The 21,554-nt window shown below is 45.8% G+C and overlaps 1 protein-coding gene across 4 annotated transcripts in view; it reads left to right on the top strand.

The window, feature by feature from the left end:
• ARHGEF7 (Rho guanine nucleotide exchange factor 7) overlaps positions 1-20,402 on the top strand; it is a 443,279-nt gene extending 422,877 nt beyond the window's left edge. For all 4 annotated transcript variants that reach the window (XM_030201536.1, XM_030201535.1, XM_030201537.1 and 1 more), the window contains 2 exons: positions 9,205-9,259; positions 17,771-20,402. In XM_030201536.1, coding sequence (XP_030057396.1) covers positions 9,205-9,259; positions 17,771-17,893 — 178 coding nt within the window. In that variant the 3' untranslated portion in view covers positions 17,894-20,402. The remainder of the gene's footprint in view (positions 1-9,204; positions 9,260-17,770) is intronic.
• The last annotated feature ends 1,152 nt before the right edge of the window (positions 20,403-21,554 follow it).

Raw genomic sequence — 21,554 nt, 5'->3', positions numbered from 1 at the left:
AATCATCTAAAGGTTTTTTTTTTTGTTTAAAGGAATATATGTAAAAAAAAAATCTGTATCTCAATGATTGTGGAACAAAAAAGTAAACTTTTAAAGGTTTACTAAGGGGATCCGAGAGAATCCCATGGAACCCGCAATATCTTTCGTTTACAGTTTGTCGCTCTGGAGCACTGACAAAAACATTAACCTTCCTCTCCTTCACAACCCCTCTAAAACTCCCCAACCCCCACCCCCCAATCCTCTCCTATCAGAGAGAATGCAAAACTTGTGAGGTTTATATCTACTATAATAAAACTCACCCTCAACGTTCTGAGGACACTGACGTCAGTGAAGCCAAGCCCTGACTTCCTTCAAAAAGGTTCGAAGGTTCGTGGTGGTGAAGCCACCAAAATCGCTCCGGGCCCCGCCCTCGAGGGCGTAGCAATGGCAGAACAACGAAGGGGTTGGCAGGGAGGGAGGTGGGGGGGTGTTGGTGGGAAATCGCTCCGGGCCCCGCCCTCGCGTCAAACGTCATGACATTGGGGGCGGAGCTATGGCAGAACAACGAAGGGGTTGGCCGGGGAGGGGGGGGTGTTCGCAACGAAAACCTTGCTAGCGCCCATTTCATTTGCTCTGAAACGGGCCTCTTTTACTAGTTGTTTTATTAAGCCTCTTAAGTTTGCTATTGTTTTGGACAAACCAATATGGCGGCAAGCCATTAAACCTCTTTGGGTTACTCCTTCACTCCACTCCATAGACCCTCCCCACAGCAGAGGCCAATCCTAAATTTAGTAAAGGAGCAAGAGAAAACCTAAAAGGCCAAGTCCAAAATGAATGCAAATAAATTAAAAATTAACTGACTAATATTTTGAAGTATGGATGTCTGTATAATTCACATTTATAAAAAATGATAGGCTTAAAATATTGTAATTCTTACTTATTATATCTTTTTTTATTGGACATAACTTAATACATTTCTTGATTAGCTTTCGAAGGTTGCCCTTCTTCGTCAGATCGGAAATAAGCAAATGTGGTAGCAGATAGTATATATGAGTGAGACATCCAAGCATTACTTTGACAGTCTGACAGGGTGGGAGGGTGGGGGTGGTTAGGAGGTATACATGGGGACATCAAAGCATTTCATTGATATTCTAACAGGATGGGTGTGGGTAGGTGAGAGGAGGGTGATAAACAGAGAAATACAATTTTCTCCGAGGAGAAGCAGGCTGCTTGTTCTCACTGATGGGTGACGTCCACGGCAGCCCCTCCAATCGGAAACTTCACTAGCAAAGGCCTTTGCTAGCTCTCGCGCCCGAACCGCCCGAACCGGCTCGTGTTCGTCAGTCTTCTTTTGTCCGCGCTCGGGACGGTCGTGTTTTGCCGCCGTTTCACGCCCCTCAAGTTGACCCTCGCGCATCTTCGCGATTTCGCTAAAAAAAAAAAAAGAGACTTTGTCCCTTCCCGTGTGTCCAGTTTGTTTCCCCGGCGTAAGTTTCCTTTCGCTTTCGGGGTAGACCTTTTTTGTGGCCTCAGTACGGGTTTTTTCTCTCTCCCTTATTTTTGGTGCCCTTCGTCACCATCGCGAATTTTGATTTCGCCGGCATGATTTTTCCGCCCATGTCATCGAAGTCTCCCAGTGGCTTCAAGAAGTGCACCCAGTGCGCCCGGGTAATCTCGCTTACTGATAGGCACGCGTCGTGTCTTCAGTGTCTGGGGGCTGGGCACCGCCCGCAGGCCTGTAGTCTTTGTGCTCTTTTACAGAAGAGGACTCAGGTAGCGAGATTGGCCCAGTGGAACGTGTTGTTCTCGGGCTCTTCATCGACAACAGCACCGGAGGCATCGAGTGCATCGATGTCGACAGCATCAAAGTCTTCGACCTCGGCATCGACTACATCGACAGCATCAAGGTTTCGACCCTCTGCATCGTCGGTACCGAGACATCGGAAGGCTGCGTCGGCGTCGGTGGTACCGGGACCTCCGCTGTTGCTGATGTCGTCGGACGGTGGTGCTTCGACTGGAGTGCAGGTGAGGGCTGTCCATTCCCCTGCTGGTGGCGGTGAGCCTTCGGGTGGGTCTCCTCCTACCCTGAGGGCTCCTGCGGTACAGCCCCCCCCGAGACCGACCTTCTTCGGCCTCGGCCCCGAGGAAGAGACGGTTGGATTCTACGTCCTCCTCATCAGTACTGGGAAGCTCCGGTGACATGCTTCGTTTGAAGAAATCAAAGAAGCATCGACACCGGTCTCCTTCCCGCATCAGTACCGAGAGCTCTGGGTCGCCGAGGGAGTCGGCACCTAGTAGGCATCGGCACCGGGAGGATCGCTCACCCTCTGTTCAGGAGGTGTCGATGCGCTCCACCTTGGACAGCCCGGAACCACCTCCACGCCCGGAACAGACTCTGACCTAGATGCCTGCATCGGCTTCCATGTCTTTCTCCACAGCCGCTCTGCACGAGAGTCTCTGGGCCGTTCTCCTGGCCGTTCTCCCGGCTGTCCTGGGAGAGCTGTTGCGCCCTTCCCCTCCGGTACCAGAGGTGCTTGCGCCACCGGTACCGTCGAGTGAGGCGCCGGCTGGCCCTTTGCCCGGGGTGAGGTCTCCGACATCGGCTGCGGCCGCCTCCCAGGAAGACTCCCTGACAACGTCGGTGGAGGGAGCTTCGCCGGTGCTGGCGAGGGAGTCTATCTCTCAACGCTCCCACCGTGGCCGTGTTTCTACGGAGTCGAGTCGGGCACGGCTTCAGTCACAGGTTCATGAACTTGTGTCTGATACCGATGGTGAGGCCTCGTGGGAGGAGGAGGAGGACATCAAATATTTCTCTGACGAGGAGTCTGATGGCCTGCCTTCTGATCCCACTCCCTCCCCTGAAAGGCAGCTTTCTCCTCCCGAGAGTCTGTCTTTTGCGGCCTTTGTCCGGGAGATGTCTACGGCCATCCCCTTCCCGGTGGTCGTGGAGGATGAGTCCAGGGCTGAAATGTTTGAGCTCTTGGACTATCCTTCTCCACCTAAGGAAGCGTCCACAGTACCCATGCATCATGTCCTAAAAAAGACATTGCTGGCGAACTGGACCAAGCCTTTAACTAATCCCCACATTCCCAAGAAGATCGAGTCCCAGTACTGGATCCATGGGGACCCAGAGCTGATGCGCACTCAGTTGCCTCACGACTCTGGTGTGGTGGATCTGGCCCTAAAGAAGGCTAAGAGTTCTAGGGAGCATGCTTCAGCGCCCCCGGGCAAGGACCCTAGAACCTTAGACTCCTTTGGGAGGAAGGCCAAGATTCAGTCCTACCAGCTCTACACGAGCATCCATATGCGGAACAATGTGCAACAGTTGGCGGGCTTGGTGGACAAGCTTCCTCCTGAGCAAGCCAAGCCATTTCAGGAGGTGGTCAGGCAGCTGAAGGCGTGCAAAAAATTCCTGGCCCTTTGATGTTGCGTCCAGGGCCGCTGCTCAAGGTGTGGTGATGCGCAGACTCTCATGGCTGCGTGCCTCCGACCTGGAGAATAGGATCCAGCAGCGGATTGCGGACTCCCCTTGCCGAGTGGACAACATTTTTGGAGAGAAAGTCGAACAGGTGGTAGAGCAGCTCCACCAGCGGGATACCGCTTTCGACAAGTTCTCCCGCCGGCAGCCTTCAGCATCTACCTCCTCAGGTAGACGTTTTTATGGGGGAAGGAGGGCTGTTTCCTACTCTTCTGGTAAGCGTAGGTACAATCCTCCTTCTCGACAGCCTGCGGCCCAGGCTAAGCCCCAGCGCGCTCGCTCTCATCAGCAGCGTGCGCCTCAGCAAGGCCCCACGGCTCCCCAGCAAAAGCAGGGGACGAGCTTTTGACTGGCTCCAGCAGAGCATAGCCGACATCAACGTGTCCGTGCCAGGCGATCTGCCGGTCGGGGGGAGGTTGAAAGTTTTTCACCAAAGGTGGCCTCTTATAACCTCCGACCGTTGGGTTCTTCAAATAGTCCGGCAAGGATACACCCTCAATTTGGCCTCAAAGCCTCCAAATTGTCCTCCGGGAGCTCAGTCCTACAGCTTCCAGCACAAGCAGGTACTTGCAGAGGAACTCTCCGCCCTTCTCAGCGCCAATGCGGTCGAGCCCGTGCCATCCGGGCAAGAAGGGCTGGGATTCTGTTCCAGGTACTTCCTTGTGGAAAAGAAAACAGGGGGGATGCGTCCCATCCTAGACCTAAGGGCCCTGAACAAGTATCTGGTCAAGGAAAAGTTTAGGATGCTTTCCCTGGGCACCCTTCTTCCCATGATTCAGGAAAACGATTGGCTATGCTCTCTGGACTTGAAGGACGCCTACACACACATCCCGATACTGCCAGCTCACAGGCAGTATCTGCGATTTCAGCTGGGCACACGTCACTTCCAGTACTGTGTGCTACCCTTTGGGCTCGCCTCTGCGCCCAGAGTGTTCACGAAGTGCCTGGCTGAAGTAGCAGCGGCGCTTCGCAGGCTGGGAGTGCACGTTTTCCCCTATCTCGACGATTGGCTGGTGAAGAACACATCCGAGGCAGGAGCTCTACAGTCCATGCAGATGACTATTCGCCTCCTGGAGCTACTGGGGTTTGTGATAAATTATCCAAAGTCCCACCTTCTCCCAGTTCAAAGACTCGAATTCATAGGAGCTCTGCTGGATTCTCGGACGGCTCGTGCCTATCTCCCAGAGACGAGAGCCAACAACTTGTTGTCCCTCGTCTCTCGGGTACGAGCGTCCCAGCAGATCACAGCTCGGCAGATGTTGAGATTGCTGGGCCACATGGCCTCCACAGTTCATGTGACTCCCATGGCCCGTCTTCACATGCGATCTGCTCAATGGACCATAGCTTCCCAGTGGTTTCAGGCTGCTGGGGATCTAGAGGACGTGATCCACCTGTCCACGAGTTTTCTCAAATCCCTATACTGGTGGACGATTTGGTCCAATTTGACTCTGGGACGCCCTTTCCAAATTCCTCAGCCACAAAAAGTGCTGACTACGGATGCGTCTCTCCTGGGGTGGGGAGCTCATGTCGATGGGCTTCACACCCAGGGAAGCTGGTCCCTCCAGGAACGCGATCTGCAGATCAATCTCCTGGAGTTACGAGCGGTCTGGAACGCTCTGAAGGCTTTCAGAGATTGGCTGTCCCATCAAATTATCCAAATTCAGACAGACAACCAGGTTGCCATGTATTACATCAACAAGCAGGGGGGCACCGGATCTCGCCCCCTGTGTCAGGAAGCCGTCAGCATGTGGCTGTGGGCTCGCCGTTACGGCATGTTTCTCCAAGCCACATACCTGGCAGGCGTAAACAACAGTCTGGCCGACAGGTTGAGCAGGATTATGCAACCTCACGAGTGGTTGCTCAACTCCAGTGTGGTGCGCCAGATCTTCCAGGTGTGGGGCACCCCCTTGGTAGATCTCTTCGCATCTCAAGCCAACCACAAGGTCCCTCAGTTCTGTTCCAGACTTCAGGCCCATGGTCGACTGGCATCGGATGCCTTCCTCCTGGACTGGGGGGAGGGTCTGCTGTATGCTTATCCTCCCATACCTCTGGTGGGGAAGACTTTGTTGAAACTCAAGCATGACCGGGGCACCATGATTCTGTTTGCTCCCTTTTGGCCGCGTCAGATCTGGTTCCCTCTTCTTCTGGAGTTGTCCTCCGAAGAAGCCTGGAGATTGGAGTGTTTTCCGACCCTCATCACACAGGACGAAGGGGCGCTTCTGCATCCCAACCTCCAGTCTCTGGCTCTCACGGCCTGGATGTTGAGAGCGTAGACTTTGCCTCTTTGGGTCTGTCAGAGAGTCTCTCCCGTGTCTTGCTTGCTTCCAGGAAAGATTCCACTAAGAGGAGTTACTTCTTTTTATGGAGGAGGTTTGCCGTCTGGTGTGACAGCAAGGCCTTAGATCGTCGCTCTTGTCCTACACAGACCCTGCTTGAATACCTTCTGCACTTGTCTGAGTCTGGTCTCAAGACCAACTCTGTAAGGGTTCACCTTAGCGCAATCAGTGCATACCATTACCGTGTGGAAGGTAAGCTGATCTCAGGACAGCCTTTAGTTGTTTACTTCATGAGAGGTTTGCTTTTGTCAAAGCCCCCCGTCAAACTTCCTACAGTGTCATGGGATCTCAATGTCGTTCTCACCCAGCTGATGAAACCTCCTTTTGAGCCACTGAACTCCTGCCATCTGAAGTACTTGACCTGGAAGGTCATTTTCTTGGTGGCAGTTACTTCAGCTCGTAGAGTCAGTGAGCTTCAGGCCCTGGTAGCCCAGGCCCCTTACACCAAATTTCATCATAACAGAGTAGTCCTCTGCACTCACCCTAAGTTCTTGCCGAAGGTAGTGTTGGAGTTCCATCTGAACCAGTCAATTGTCTTGCCAACATTCTTTCCCCGTCCTCATTCCTGCCCTGCTGAACGTCAGCTGCACACATTGGACTGCAAAAGAGCATTGGCCTTCTATCTGGAGCGGACACAGCCCAACAGACAGTCCGCCCAATTGTTTGTTTCTTTTGATCCCAACAGGAGGGGAGTGGCTGTGGGGAAACGCACCATTTCTAATTGGCTAGCAGATTGCATTTCCTTCACTTACGCCCAGGCTGGGCTGGCTCTTGAGGGTCATGTCATGGCTCATAATGTTAGAGCCATGGCAGCGTCAGTGGCCCACTTGAAGTCAGCCACTATTGAAGAGATTTGCAAAGCTGCGACGTGGTCATCTGTCCACACATTCACATCTCATTACTGCCTGCAGCAGGATACCCGACGCGACAGTCGGTTCGGGCAGTCAGTGCTTCAGAATCTGTTCGGGGTTTAGAATCCAACTCCACCCCCCTAGGCCCATTTTTTATTCTGTTCCAGGCTACACTCTCAGTTAGTTGGATAAGTTGTTAGATCAATCTCAGTTATGTCCTCGCCGTTTCGAGGCCCAATTGACCATGTTTGTTATTTTGAGTGAGCCTGGGGGCTAGGGACACCCCATCAGTGAGAACAAGCAGCCTGCTTGTCCTCGGAGAAAGCGAATGCTACATACCTGTAGAGGGTATTCTCCGAGGACAGCAGGCTGATTGTTCTCACAAACCCGCCCGCCTCCCCTTTGGAGTTGTGTCTTCCCTTGTCTTTGTCTTGCTACATATGGGACTGACGAACACGAGCCGGTTTGGGCGGGAAGACGGCCGCACATGCGTGCGCGAGAGCTAGCAGAGGCCTTTGCTAGTGAAGTTTCCGATTGGAGGGGCTGCCGTGGACGTTACCCATCAGTGAGAACAATCAGCCTGCTGACCTCAGAGAATACCCTCTACAGGTATGTAGCATTCGCTTTATGGTTTATAATGGGCTAGAAAACCCAGATTCTTGTTAAGTTAAGGACTTAACAAGGATCTGGGTTTTCTAGTGGAGGAGTGGCCTAGTGGTTAGGGTGGTGTACTCTGGTCCTGGGGAACTGAGTTCAATTCCCACTTCAGGCACAGGCAGCTCCTTGTGACTCTGGGCAAGTCACTTAACCCTCCATTGCCCCAGTTACAAGTAAGTACCTGTATATGTAAGCCGTATTCAGCCTGCCATGAGTGGGAAAGCGCGGGGTACAAATGTAACAAAAATTAAAAAAATTATTTCCGATCTGACGAAGAAGGGCAACCTTCGAAAGCTAATCAAGAAATGTATTAAGTTATGTCCAATAAAAAAGGTATCATCTTATTTTCTTTTCCATGTTTTATTTTGTTTGATTTCTATTGATAATCTTAAGAGTGGACTAACACGGCTACCACACCTCTTTACTTATCATAGAAACTCTGCAGAAAATAACACAAAGCTTTTATTAGATAAGTCATAATGTTTCTGGCTACACAAGCGCTTTAATCCTACTTAGATCCCTTCCTCAAATAAACTTTACAAATTTCTGGATCAATGATACTACATTCAAATCCAGCATAGCTCATCTTAGAAATGGATTAGGTCTATGTACAAAGATAGGAAGGACATGGGAAGAGGTTGCTGTAGTCATTTTACGATAAACCAAACAATGGTCATTTGAAACAGCAATATTGGTTACAGTTAATGGACATGTCGGGTCATGGCTCCCTTAGGCTACATATTTCCTCTAAAGTTTCCCCTGCCCCACCCCCAACAACATTGAATCCTACCTTTGCTGGTGGAGATGCCCAAGCCCCACTTGCTGAAGAGGTCCAAGCTCGATGCTGCTTTCGCATGCAAATCGGTAACATTCTTCATCCACCAACACCTGCATTCTCATTCATGCCCTCCTTCTATCCCCCCTTCCATCCCGTGTCTGCCCTCCTTCTCTCCCCTTTCCATCCAGGGTCTGCCCTTGTTCTTTCTCCCTTTCATCCAGCGTCTGCCCTCCTCTCCCCCTTCTGTCTATTGTATGCCCTCCTTCTTTCTCTCTTCCATCATTCCCTCTCTCACCACTTTCATCCAACCTCTGCCCTCTCTCCTCCTTCCATCCAGCCTTTGCCCTCCTCTCCCCACTTTCATACAGCCTCTGCCCTCCTTCTCTCCCCATTTCATCCAGCATCTACCCTCCTTCTCCCTTCTATCCCTCCCTCTCGCGCCTCTGCCCTCTCTCCCCCTTCCATCCTGCCTCTGCCCTCCCTCTCTCCTCCTTTCATCCAGCTTCTGCCCTCCCTTGTACTCCTCCTTCCATCCAGCCTAAGCCCCCTCTCTGTTTCTCCCCCCAATCCAGCATCTGCTTCCTCCCTGTCCCCCCCCCCCCCACACACCCATCCCTGCTGCTGCCACTACTACTTTTCTAGATGTGCAGCAGCAGTGGCAAAACAAGCTGCAGCCATGGGGGACCGGACCCTCCATACACATGGCTGCTGGCTGTACCTAGAACAGGAAGTGATGTTCAAGGGGGCAGGATCGTCAACTGCGTGTATGAAGAGTCTGGCACCGTGTGGCTGCTCATCTAGAGAAGTGGCAGGGATGGGTGTTTGGGAGGGGGGTCGGAGACAGAAGAGGGAGATGCTGGTTTGGGGGATCAGCGGTTTGGGTGGCGACGGGAGGGAGTTTGGGACTTGCCGCGGCACCCCTGACAGTTCGCTGTGGTACATCAGGGTGCTACGGCACACAGTGTGGGAACCACTGGTCTATAGGAATAATGGCAGTGCCTAAACTTTCAGTGATATACACATCATACTTAAAAAAAAAAAATAGAACGTAGAAAGTGGTTAGCTGGTTCTGTGGAAGTCTTTCTGTGCAGATGCCCCCTTCAATTTGATTTACTTTTCTTTCAGAAGCCTTGTTGATACTGTTTATGCATTAAAAGATGAAGTCCAAGAATTAAAACAGGTTGGTAATTGTTTTTGTATTAACAAGGTCAATTTTCAGCTTTTAAGTAACATGTAAGTGTATAAGTGAGGGATAGTTTGAGCATCCAGTAAGTTCCAGTTTTAGGTAAGATGCACTCCAAATTCAGAACACTGTTCTGAAGGAGTTGCTATGAGGGCGAGAGAAACATGGCCAATGATGCATACTACACTATTGAAATTCAGCATCACAAGAGTTGTTGACTGCTGCTAAACAATGGAGAAGTCTGTCTAGTTATTTGTTTAGTAGCTTGCAGATTTTTATTCAGCGTATCTCTAAGTGGATAATTTAAAACATATAACATATCCACAAATTAAAAACATATATACATATGCAATACAGTAAAAACTAAAGAAAACCAGAAACTGACATTCAGTGGCACTTAACTGGACAGTGCCACTGAATATTGGTTCTAACTATCCATGTCAAAACGAGGCAGTGGAGGGGCAGTCCAGAGGAGAATAGGGGAGGAACTAGCACTTACGTACGCTTGGGCCATATTCAGTGCCGGTGCCTACATAGCTGAGTAGCTAGTTGGGACTGCGTAAAAGGCAGTCCCATTTTTGGCTGCCTAGCTATGCAGAATATCGTCTGGCACCGACATAAATTCTGAATCACCCATCTAATCTTCCCTCATCCCCTTATCCTGTCCCAACACCACCTTTCTGATCATCCTAATCTTCCCACTCAGTTCTCCAAACCTCCCACCCCACTCTGTTCCTACTCCCACCATCTATTGACAGAACCCCAGATCCCTCCCCCCCAACCTAGGCAATCTAGTGAGATGGGGCAAGAGTGGTCCCCTTTTACTCATGTGCTTTCTGGATCCAGATTCAAAATGGTGGCACTGACCTCTAGCAGTAATCTTGCAGGTAAAGTGAAAGGCTGACCCCTAGTGGGAGCACTGCAAGGTTACTGCTAGGAGTCAGCACCACTAATTTGAACCTGGAGCCAGATGACATGGAAGCAGAAGGGGACCTCTCCTGCCCTGTTTTACTAGATTACTAGGAATTGCCCTGGGTAAGTCCTGGGGCTGGCTATGGTTAGGTTTGGGGTGGGGGGGTAGGGGATGTGTGAGGGATCAGGGGTTTTGCCAATGGATGGGGGGGGGATTGGGATGAGATGGAGGGCTGAAGAGAACTGAGTGGGAGGATGAGGTCGATCGGTAAGGGGAGGGTTATGGGGTCCCAGCTCATATTCATTCAGGACATGCCTGCTTAGGCCGGGATATTGAATGCAGGTAGCCAGACATGGCCCAGCATTTAATATCCGGGTCTAATTTAGCAGGCGGCAGTCAGTGCTTTAAAAGAAAATGCTGGCCGCTGACTGCTAAATAGTCCCATTTATTTATTTATGGAGCATCTCTTCATCTTGCCCTGGCCCTTAGATCTTTTGATTTCACTGTGGAAGTGATGCCCTCTCTCTCTTTGCTGGTTGTTTCACAGTCTGGCTAAAAAAGTGCAGTAAAGGCTAATATAATTTTGTAAAAATACAGTACCAACACACTCTTAACCTTAGCAGCATTGTGAGAAATAAGGTAAAAGGTTTGAAATGAAGTTAACAATGAGAAAGTTGGGATATTTAGAGCTTGTAAGCTTTTTTTTCTTTTTCATCTGATTGTCATAATGTAAAGAAAATGTATCCTGTGCACTGTTTTAAAAGAATTTCTATTAAAATTGTGTTAAGATTCTCTTTCTTTTTAATAAACTATTTAAAGTCCTTTCTCGGATAACAAATCTTCACAGCATAGGTAATGTCGCCGGCAGAGCTTGAGTGGAAAAGCTTCTTCAGCTTAGTAAGTACGAGATCTTTTAAGTCACTTCACACCTGCAGCTGTCATGTGGAACGCCCTCTGTCTTAGTCTTTCTATGGAGCCAGTTGGACACATGTCATCAGAGCTCTCCTCAAGATTACTTTTTATCACTGAAAGTTTTTTTTCCCCTAAGTTTCTTGTGCTCCTGTTACTGTAGTGTGGTACATAATTTCCCAGTTAGCATCTTAGCCAGGCATTTCGGCCATTTTCAGATTTCCTGTCTTTTACACTTTGAGGACCTTGGGCTCCCAGTTTTGGTGTTTGTGTGGTCAAAACTGAGTCATTTGTTTTCACAGTAGCTATTTTTCAGAATTAGATGTCCCAGAAAAAAAGCCTCCAGCAGCTTTACACAGTGCACCTATTGCATCAGGACCATATCTATTACAGTCTGGTCCATTGGCATCAGAAACATTGGTTTCTAAAGTACCGAAGATGCATCAAACACGAGATGCATCAGCTCTAAGAGTGCACCATTCGTTCTCAACATCAAGCACTGATAGCCATCATGACCCATCATCATCCAAGACCAGCCCAAAGCTTGTAATGCTGAATGCCATGGAGAAGTCAGGGTGCATTGACATTGCACCTCATTGGAGTGTAACACTGAAAACACTAAGGTCATCAATGTTCTTAAAGTACCCCAGTTGTGAGGACCACTCAGATTCATCGTTGTCCTCCTTGATATTAATGCAAAAGATATCTAGCTGGTCCTCGAGACTCATATACTGCCTTCAGAGGAGGCATTAACACCAAGATCTTGAAGAGCCTTGCTATCCACCTCCAGTAAATCAGGGAAGAAACTTCACCAAGGCATCAGAGATATTTTGTACAAGCAGAGGCCCACACTTCTTTGGAGCAGTTTTCAGGGTCTAACTCTGCGTGAGCCAGATTTCCTGAATAGATTTCAACTGACTTACCATCAGACTCATCTCCCCCTCATAAGAGGAAAATCCCACTAGAGTAGCTGCTGTTCATTGATTTTATGAGGGAAATGGCTCATGTCATTCTATTTGTTAGATATGGAGAAGGAACCCAGGGCAGAAGCAAGAGACATCTTCCAATTTCTTGATTCCCACCTCCCACCCACCCCCAAAGGAGGCTTTGACAGTGCCTGTTCACAGAATCATGAAGGACGTAGAGATGAAAACATGGGAGGCCTGCTTCTCTTTAGTGCCTATTAACAAGAAAGTTGACTCTGTGTATAGAGTCATGAAGCATCTCTTCCTTACAATTCCTTGGTAGTTGAATTTGTGCACAAGAGACAAAAGTTCCTTTGCTGCCCTTATGCAGAGAAGCTCATACATTAGAGACTCGTTTGGGAGAAGGCTTTTTTCAGAATGCAAGGCTTGCGTCCCACTTGGCTTCTTACCAGCTATTCATGGACATGTATTTGTGAAACGTGTGCAGTGAGGAGTTTGCAGAGTCTCTCTTTTGGGAAAAGGCTGAGCAACTCCATTCAATGGTGAACAGGGAGAAGGAGTGTGGAATTATATGGCCCAGGCAATCAATGATATGTTTGATAAGACATTGAGAGCTTCTGCCATGGGTATTGGTATTTTCAGACTTGCTTGGCTGTGAGCTTCAGACTTAACATATGATGTGCAAGAAAATCTTGCTGATGTGCTATGTTGTAGAAGAGAATCTGTTTGGAAATATGGTGTAGGAGGCTGCTATCCTTAGCAAGCGTCATAGTGACACACTTCAGAACCTCTCCAGGCCCTCATCTGACCAGGCTTTCTGTTCTAGGAAGTACCATAGTGGAGGGCAAAGAAGATCTGTATTACTCTGAAAGGTATAGGTATTCTTTTTTTTCTCCTGTTCTTCTCAGTCAAAGACAGGGATCTCACTCTCAACCCAGATAGCACCATAGCTAAAACCAGGATGTGATTTTGACTGCCTCCACAAGAACATAATCATTGTGTTTGTATCCATGCTGGACATTCTATTGATGAGAGGGAGATTACAATTTTTTTTTTAATAAAGCATTGGCCCTTTATAATGTCCAGGACATTATCTCCACCTATATGAAACACTACCAAATTTCCACCAAGAGCATCATGGTCAAGCTCTCAACATCAGTAAACTTACCAAGAAACTGTCTTTTCTCTTAAACACAAATGCAGTTGTAACTGTTTCACCAGAGAAAAGAGGGCAGGGATTTTACTCCAGGTATTTCTTGATCACAAAATATATGGAGGGATTCTGTCCCACCTTAGACCTAAGGGCCCTGAACAAGTTTCTAATAAGAGAAAAGTTCAGTATGGTTTCACTGGGCATCCTGATTCGCTTTCTCTGTGAGGTGGTTATGTTTTCTGAACTTAAGGATGGTTATACATCTAGGTTACAGGAAGTATCTCAGATTCATTTTAGAGAAACACCACTACAATTATCACATTCTGCCTTTTGGCTTTACATCAGCTCCTTTGGTATTCACAAAATACCTTGTGATGGTGGCAGCATATCTATGCAGACTGGGAATGTACATATTTCTCTGTCTGGTTGTTAAAGAGAACATCTTGAGAGAGAGTAGAAGCATCGGTGCACATATCAGAGTATTAGAGTTACAAGGGTTTGTCATATAAAGAACCCATGTCCTAAATGAATCCATCACCGTAATTGCTAGACGTGTCACGATTCTCGGATACTAGAGGTATGTGAGCCCTTGGGCTACTGCCGTTGAGCGGCAGCAGCAGGCAAAACTTCCCGACCAGGACTGGGCAACACAACAGACAGGACAGAAGCTGCAAAGCAGGAACACACAGGACCAGAACTCCACTTCACCTGCACTTAGCCACCGTCCCCCAGGAGTTGAGCCCCTGGGTTCTGGCGGCCGGCAGGACTTAACTGGAGACAGGAAAACACAGGAACTGGGACTCTAAAACAAGCTTGACAAAACAAGGACCAGGAAACAAGACTGAGGGGACTTCCTCAGACAAAGAATTACCACACAAGCTTGCACCAAACAGGGACTCAAGGTAAGGCAGAGGGGACTAGAGAACACAAACACAAAACAGGCAAGGCAGACGAACACCAGAGGGAACAAGACTAGGCATATAGAAAAAAACCAAAACAAGGCCGAAGTGCTCCAAAGCACCTAAAGGGAAAGCAGGGAAGCCAACAGGGAAAAACAGGGAAGCCAACAAAGCAGAAAATGCTCCTAAGCACTAAAAGGGAAAGCAGGGAAGCCAACAAAGCAGAAAGTGCTCCTAAGCACTAAACACTGACTGTGACCTTTGACGTTTGCAAAGGCAAAGCCGAAAGTTTCCAGGAAGCTAATAAGCCCATCAGCAGCTGAGGCTCAGCTGCAGCAATCTCAAGGCAGCTAAGGGTGAGGCTAGCTGCCAAACGTCCAAGCAAGACTGGAGAGCTACAATCTCCGGACCGGACCCAAAAAAGGGAGTCCGGAAAGTCTATGGCAGTCACTGGTTCTGGCCACCGGAGGGCGAGAGGAGCACAAACCAAGAAAATAGTCACAAACATGACAACATGATTCGGTTGAAAGCCTTTCTACCACATCAAAGGATCACCAATCTAGCTTCTATAATGGGAGACATTCAAAGGAGTTGGCAGACAGCACCTGTAACATGTTGAGAATGTTGGGCCACATTACCTCATCAGTGCATGTAATACCCCTTGGACATCTCAAAATGAGACATATTCAATGGACCTTACTCATGCAGTGAATTCAGGCTGCTTACAGATTGCAGAAAGTCATGTTTGTTACGGAACCTTTCAAAGACAATCTGTCTTGATGGACAGTACAATCCAATTCAGTCATACTCAATTTGGCCATACTTATAAAACAACACCTTAGGGACCTTAATACTGTCAGAATGTGGACCTGGGTCATTTTTCACAGAATAACTCTCAGGGCCACTTAGCAGGGAAGGACAACTCCCTGTCAGATATTTATTTATTTATTTATTTGTTACATTTGTATCCCACATTTCCCCACCTGTTTGCAGGCTCAATGTGGCTTACATAGTGCAGGAGAGTGTTTGCCGACTCCGGTATGAACAAATACAAGGTGATGCTGTGGTAAAATAAGGTTCATGTGGAACAGACACAATCGGGAATCGTAGAGCGGAAGAGTTATGTCCATTACTTGCTTTGGTTTCGTTGTGTTGCAGAGTTCAGACATTTAAGTTGGATCGATAGTGTATGCCTTTTTAAACAGGTTGGTTTTTAGTGATTTCCGGAAGCTTAGGTGGTCATACATTGTTTTCACGGCTTTTGGAAGTGCATTCCACAGTTGTGTGCTTATGTAGGAAAAGCTGGATGCATAGGTTGATTTATATTTAAGTCCTTTGCAGCTTGGGTAGTTGGAGATTTAGACACCTAGGTTTAATTTTTTTTAATCAGGAAAAGGGAGAGGGAAGGGGGCCAAACGTTTTGCAGGTAAGGGAGGTCAGGTCAACGGGGCTGTTAACAGCAAAGGTATTTGGGGCAGGGTGATAGGGTTGGGAAGAGAGAGAGGATGCTGGTAGACACCTGCTCCTGTAAACCAACCCTTCTATACCTTCCCAGAATAGAGAAATTTTTCCTGCATTATCTACGTGGCCAAAACTTTATTTTGCATGCCATGAAATGACTAAACACTGCTTTTGCATCCATGCTAAAACCCTTTCTGCATTGCTAACTCACAGTAACTGTGCAGGAAGCTTTCTGCATTGGCCCCAGTGTCAGTAACCCAGAAGATCAGCCTTCACAGATGAAATTTGCAGAGCTGTGGCATGGGTACCTGTCATATGTTCACAGCCCACTATTGTCTAGAATAGGATTCCCAATACTACAGCAAGTTTGACTAGTCATACCTCCAGAATCTCTTTGGGGATTAGAATCCAGTTCCATCCTCCTTAAGCCCATTTCTTTTCTGTTCCAGGTTGCCTTCCAGAAAACCAAAGCAAAACAAAAAAAATGAAAATGGCTAGTTGCCCCCAGAAATATTTTGGTGTCTGCCTGTTGCAGTGCCTTGTTCAGATTTTTCTGTTGAAAGTAGCCTGTAGCTGTGAGGCTAAACTATCCTGCTTGTCTTCAGAGAATACCAAATTACATACCTTGTGACAGGTGTTCTCTGTAGACAGGATAAGTCTTTACATACTTGCCCACTTCCTCAAGGAGTTGTATTCTGCTCAAGCTGAATAAATAGACTGAGTGAGGCACGGTGAAGTGACTCAAAAAGCCTCTAGTAAACTGGAGGAGTTTTCTTTCACAAGCTCCATTAATAACATCACCTATCCTGTAAGAACTTGTATTCTGCTGTCCACAGAGAACATCCACTACAGGTAAGTAACCTGAATTTCCCTACTATGTACCCTAATCCTGAGAGCAGTTGTTAGCAAGAGTCACAAATTAACAAACTCACTGGATCCAAATTGTCCATCTTGTTTGATATCACAAACGACCATCTTTTCGCATGCACACTGTATAAATCAGATGCTAAGTGTGATATGATATATATTATTTATACGATTCTTCCAAACATACTGCTACCAACTATTCCAGAGAACTGCACAGAAGTGCGTCAAATAAACATGGTCCTAGAAAACAAGTGGGCAAGCAGTCTGCTAGGCTCAGTAGAATGGAAGATGCAGAAGCAGACACGGTGCAAGATGTAAAATGCAGGTAAAAGGCTGCCCAACATGGCTTTGTTTCTCTCTGCTGGGCTGCTTCAGAGGCAATACAACTCCTCAAGGAGTAATCCTCAAGGTGGACAGTCTGGGATGTAGGGTAATACATCTTCTATTCAAATAAATGTGGGTCTTTTTTCTTTCAAACAAGATCACAACATATTCATTTCTCTTGAAATTCACAAGAAGTAACAATTCAATATCATAAACAGATGGATAAAAATGGAAAGAAAAAGCCTCAAATGAGCTCCAGGTCATACAATCCCATCGGAGCTGAAACATTCAACATAGGCATGAAAAAACTTCCTTAGCAACCATCTTTAATGTTCATCAAACAGTCCAAATCTAATCAATAGATTTAAGTGTGATATAAAGTGGGTTCTGAAATAGTGAATAGTTTTGGACTGTTTGATGAACATTAAAAATGGTTGCTAAGGAAGTTTTTTTTATGCCTATGATGAAAGTTTCAGCTCCGAAGAGATTGTATGACTTGGAGCTCATTTGACACTTTCTTTCCATTTTTATCCATCTGTTTATGATATTGAATTGTTACTTCATGTGAATTTCGAGGGAATTGAATATGTTGTGAACTTGTGTGATATTTATCCATTACCTTCACTCCATATATTGATATAGTGGTCTTTTTTCTTTTGCAGCCCTTATGCTTTACCCACATGAAGAAAAGGGGGTGGAATTAGGTTGGAGAAGTGAAAAAGTGTATGTTGAGATTTTGCTGTTTAGATTTCAGCACACACTTTGCACTAGCTCCCATGTAGATGAACAGTATGCAGGTACGAAAATAGCAACATTGTGTAGTTTTCAAGGAAAAACACGTCATGAATTTGCTTTTCGATTTGGTGAGCTGTCCACTGGATTTCAGAATTGGCCTCCCCGTTAATGGTATATTATGCTTTTATCCCTTTATTAATAATACTTTTGACCTGATCTGATGTGCCAGTAGTAACCAAGTATGCGTTCTTTTGTGCCAAGTCTGTAAGCATTGTATTGTCTTTGTGTATTATGTTTGACATTATCTTTGATTATTAACAGGATAATAAAAAAATGAAGAAATCATTAGAAGAAGAGCAAAGAGCTCGCAAGGAGTTAGAAAAGCTTATTAGGAAAGTTCTGAAGAACCTGAATGATCCTTCATGGGATGAAACTAATTTATAGTGAATCACCATTGCTTCTTTCTTTTGAAAGACCAGTGGTTGAACCAAACTGGGCAGCCTTCCAGGTGATATTGAGAGCATCTGCAAAGCAGAATTTAACTGGATCATCTTGAGACCATCACCTTGTACTGTATCAAAAACAGTTCAGCAATGCAACTGAATTCTTGGTCCATATGCAAAGACTAAAGGTTGTGGGTTTTAAATAGTTCTAAATCTAATTTGTTTTCTGCTTTGTGTATAAATTACCTCATTTTGCTGAAATTGCAATTGCTGACTAAAAGTCTGTGGCGTTTTAGTGACTTAAAAAAAAAAAATCAAATATATATTTCTTCTCTTGTAAATAACCGTAATGTTGAATGCATATGTGATTGTTGCATCAGGGCTGATTCATCTTTATACTTTTTTATATAATGGTTACAAGTGTTAATATAATTTCTAACTCTTTGCTTTAAAAAGATCAATGTATCTTGAAATTGATTTTCTTTGGTAGTTTTTTTAAATTACACAACCCACATAATAGAAATGGCTGTAGCCCACGTATTTAAATAATTTAATTACATTATTTATATATGTGCACACATAGTTTAAAAAATGGTTCATAATAGTATTGTACCATGAAAATATTACATATTGAAGATGCAGCATTTCATACTTTAAATTCACATCAAATAATTTGTGAAACCATATATTTATTAAAACAATTTTATAACATTTAACATGCATTATTTTGGCCAATTAAAGATGTAAATAATTGCTTGGATTTTATACTTATCAGATGAACAATGCCTACAATGTTTATCTGATACATTTTCTAGTGTAAATCTTATATAATACAATACTTTTATTTACAGCTGGCTTGTAATTGAATGGAACGTATAGTTTTGACAAAGAAATAATACTCAACAAGATTGTTGATAAAAAGTGTTATTTATTTTACAGTCATTACAATCTGTTAAAGTAGTGAAATGGTAGAGATTGACTGAGCTTGAGATACCTTATAAAGACCCAGTGCTTATGGGTTTGTGGCCTACAGTGACTGGAACTGTGCACCTACCAGGATGTTGGTAGAAAGTTTCTCTTATATGTCATACATCACTGTAGCAACTTACTGCCAGGAAAGGCACCACAGCATCAGCTGTTGGTGGAATCCAGAGTTGTGATTTCTATGAAAGTACTGTTTAGCTTTAATACAAAAAAAGCAGCGGTAATTAAGGTGGCGGCAGACTCCACTTAAGAAGGATTAGGTTAGCCATCGTATAATATCATTACCTGCCCACCCGATTCCATCTTACTTTGGGCTGAATCTGTTTAACCCATTTCTATTTAAATGCTTTCAATTATCTTGTGCTGCCGGGTACCCCAGTTAGATCCATTGTTGTAAAACATTTGTTACAATCTCCCGAAACACAAGCCATTTAAAGAAATATGTGCATTAAAATGTATGCTGTTTGTTGTAACATTCTGATTTATAAGAGGTTTAATTCAGCTTCCAAAATATCGGTGCTGGTTAAGATGTATTCTAAGTTTGGAAGCTGAAGATTGGAAAAATACTAGAATAGCTTGCATTTTGGTTCTTATGTATTGACTCATTAAAATGTATTGTTCTGTGGAGCTTTTTTTTTTTTAATTTAATTTAATTTTTTTGTATTTAATTGCGATTGTTTTTCTTTCTGTTGGGTAAACATGAATGGACATTCCGGAGGAAAACTGAAGGAAGGCATTTCAACTAAGCAGTGTTGTAGCAAGTTTATACTCGGGACCAGATGGAGTAACATGAGCTTGTCCTTGTGTGGCTGTGCAGTGAGGGTAAAAGTGATGTGTACATTTGCTGAAAGACTTTGTGAAGACATCGGTGGTTGCATGTTTTGCAGCTGACTACACAGCGTACCACTGTCTTACCCGATATGCCTTATATGTTAGCGTTTGAATGTTCATTAAACTCATGATTTTAATTTAAGGAATATTTGCTCCTTCAGTCAAGAATGAGGATTTTTTTTTCAATGTAGTGTGAAAATTTAATGCAATGCTATTTTTTATTCTGTACGTCCCAAATCAGTGACCAAAAAACAAGTATTTGGGGTTAAAGCAACAACAAAAATATCTTTGTGTTATCTTCTTACTGGGAACGTTTTACCTATGCGTGAATCAATGGGACACTTTTAACCTTATGCAGGATGACTTACTTTTGCTCTCATCATTTGAGGATGGGAACATGAAGCCATTTCGTAATCCTATAGATGTGAAGCACTTTTTCCAGTTGTAGACGGTTCTAAATGTAGCATGAACAATTTTTTTTGTATTCAATAATGCATGTGCTTGTCATGAAAGCTTGAACATTAAATAACTGACTGTCTTGCTATAGGCTTCCTAATTCCAATTCTTTTGCTTAGGAATGTATGGGAATGAAGGGATTGCAGCCTTGATCTGGATGTCACAATAAATAATGTCCTGACATTGACTACTATAGTGTTTGTACTACATTGCTGTAATTAAACAGTGTTTTTGTTTTCTCTGTATTGAAGTGTCCAAATTTATCTAGTGAACAGCGTTTTTAATACAGCAATATATTTTCAAGTTCTGTGTTCCTCTGCTTCATATTCATAAGTTTTTATATATTAAATAAAAGTAACCAATTCTAGTCAAATTAAACCACGTGGGGAAATTTCTGAATTCTGAATAATAAATGAAGGCCGTTGAGAAAGGTGATACAGAAAATTAAACCAATAAATAGAATAAAATGATGGCCTGCTCTTTTCAAACCTAAACTGCAGACTTTTGTGAAGGAGGTGTTGGTATTAGAACTAACCAGGGTCGTAGCTACGTGGGGCCATGGGGGCATGGGCCCCCGTAGATTTGGCCCTGCCCCCCCAACCCCCACCAGCCAAAGTCCTCTTCTCTGGCGCGGCCACGTTGCTGATCTGCAAGGGCAGGCAGGACGTCAGACTCACAGAAACAGAAGCCTGCCCTTGCAGATCAGCAACACGGCCGCGCTGGAGAAGAGGACTTCAGCTGGTGGGGGTTGGGGACCCCCGCCAACAAAGGTAGGCGGTGGCAGGAAGAGGGGCTCGAAAGGGCTGGTGCCGGGAGGGGTGAAAGGTGGTGGTGGTGGCGCCAGGGGGGGGTGTCAAAATGGCAGGGGAGGGGGGGTCGGTGGCGCCGGGGGGGGCTAGAATATGCCCCCTCACCTCGGGCTCTGAACCCCCCTCCCGCCGAAGTCTGGCTACACCCCTGGAACTAACAGTCTGAAGGTAACTATATAGGCACCTTTGGGCACTTTTACTAAAGTGCACTAGGTAGATAATGCACAACATAGGGCCCCTTTTACCAAGCAGCGGTAAGCCCAGTGCCTGGTGGTAGTTCCCCCCCCCCCCCCTCGAAATGGACATGCGGCAAGTGCTTCACTTGCCCCATGGCTATTTCTTTAAAAAAAGAAAAACCTACCTTTTACCTACTGCAGTAAAAGGGGACCTCAATGTGCATCAAAAACATAATTAGGATTTGCATGTGCATCTGGCTTTTGCGCTATTCTCTAATGTTGGGTGCCTAAATCCTATGGGGGCCCTTTTACTAAACCTGCGGAAGTTTAGACACGTGAACTTGGTGCGCGCTGGGCCATTTTTTCCACGGCTGGGAAAAAAGGTTTTTTTTTAATGGGGCAGTAA

Source organism: Microcaecilia unicolor, chromosome 4 (assembly GCF_901765095.1).
Source record: "Microcaecilia unicolor chromosome 4, aMicUni1.1, whole genome shotgun sequence".
Lineage (NCBI taxonomy): Eukaryota > Metazoa > Chordata > Amphibia > Gymnophiona > Siphonopidae > Microcaecilia > Microcaecilia unicolor.
Note: the sequence above shows the minus strand (reverse complement) of the source record. Positions and strands in the feature narration are given on the sequence as shown.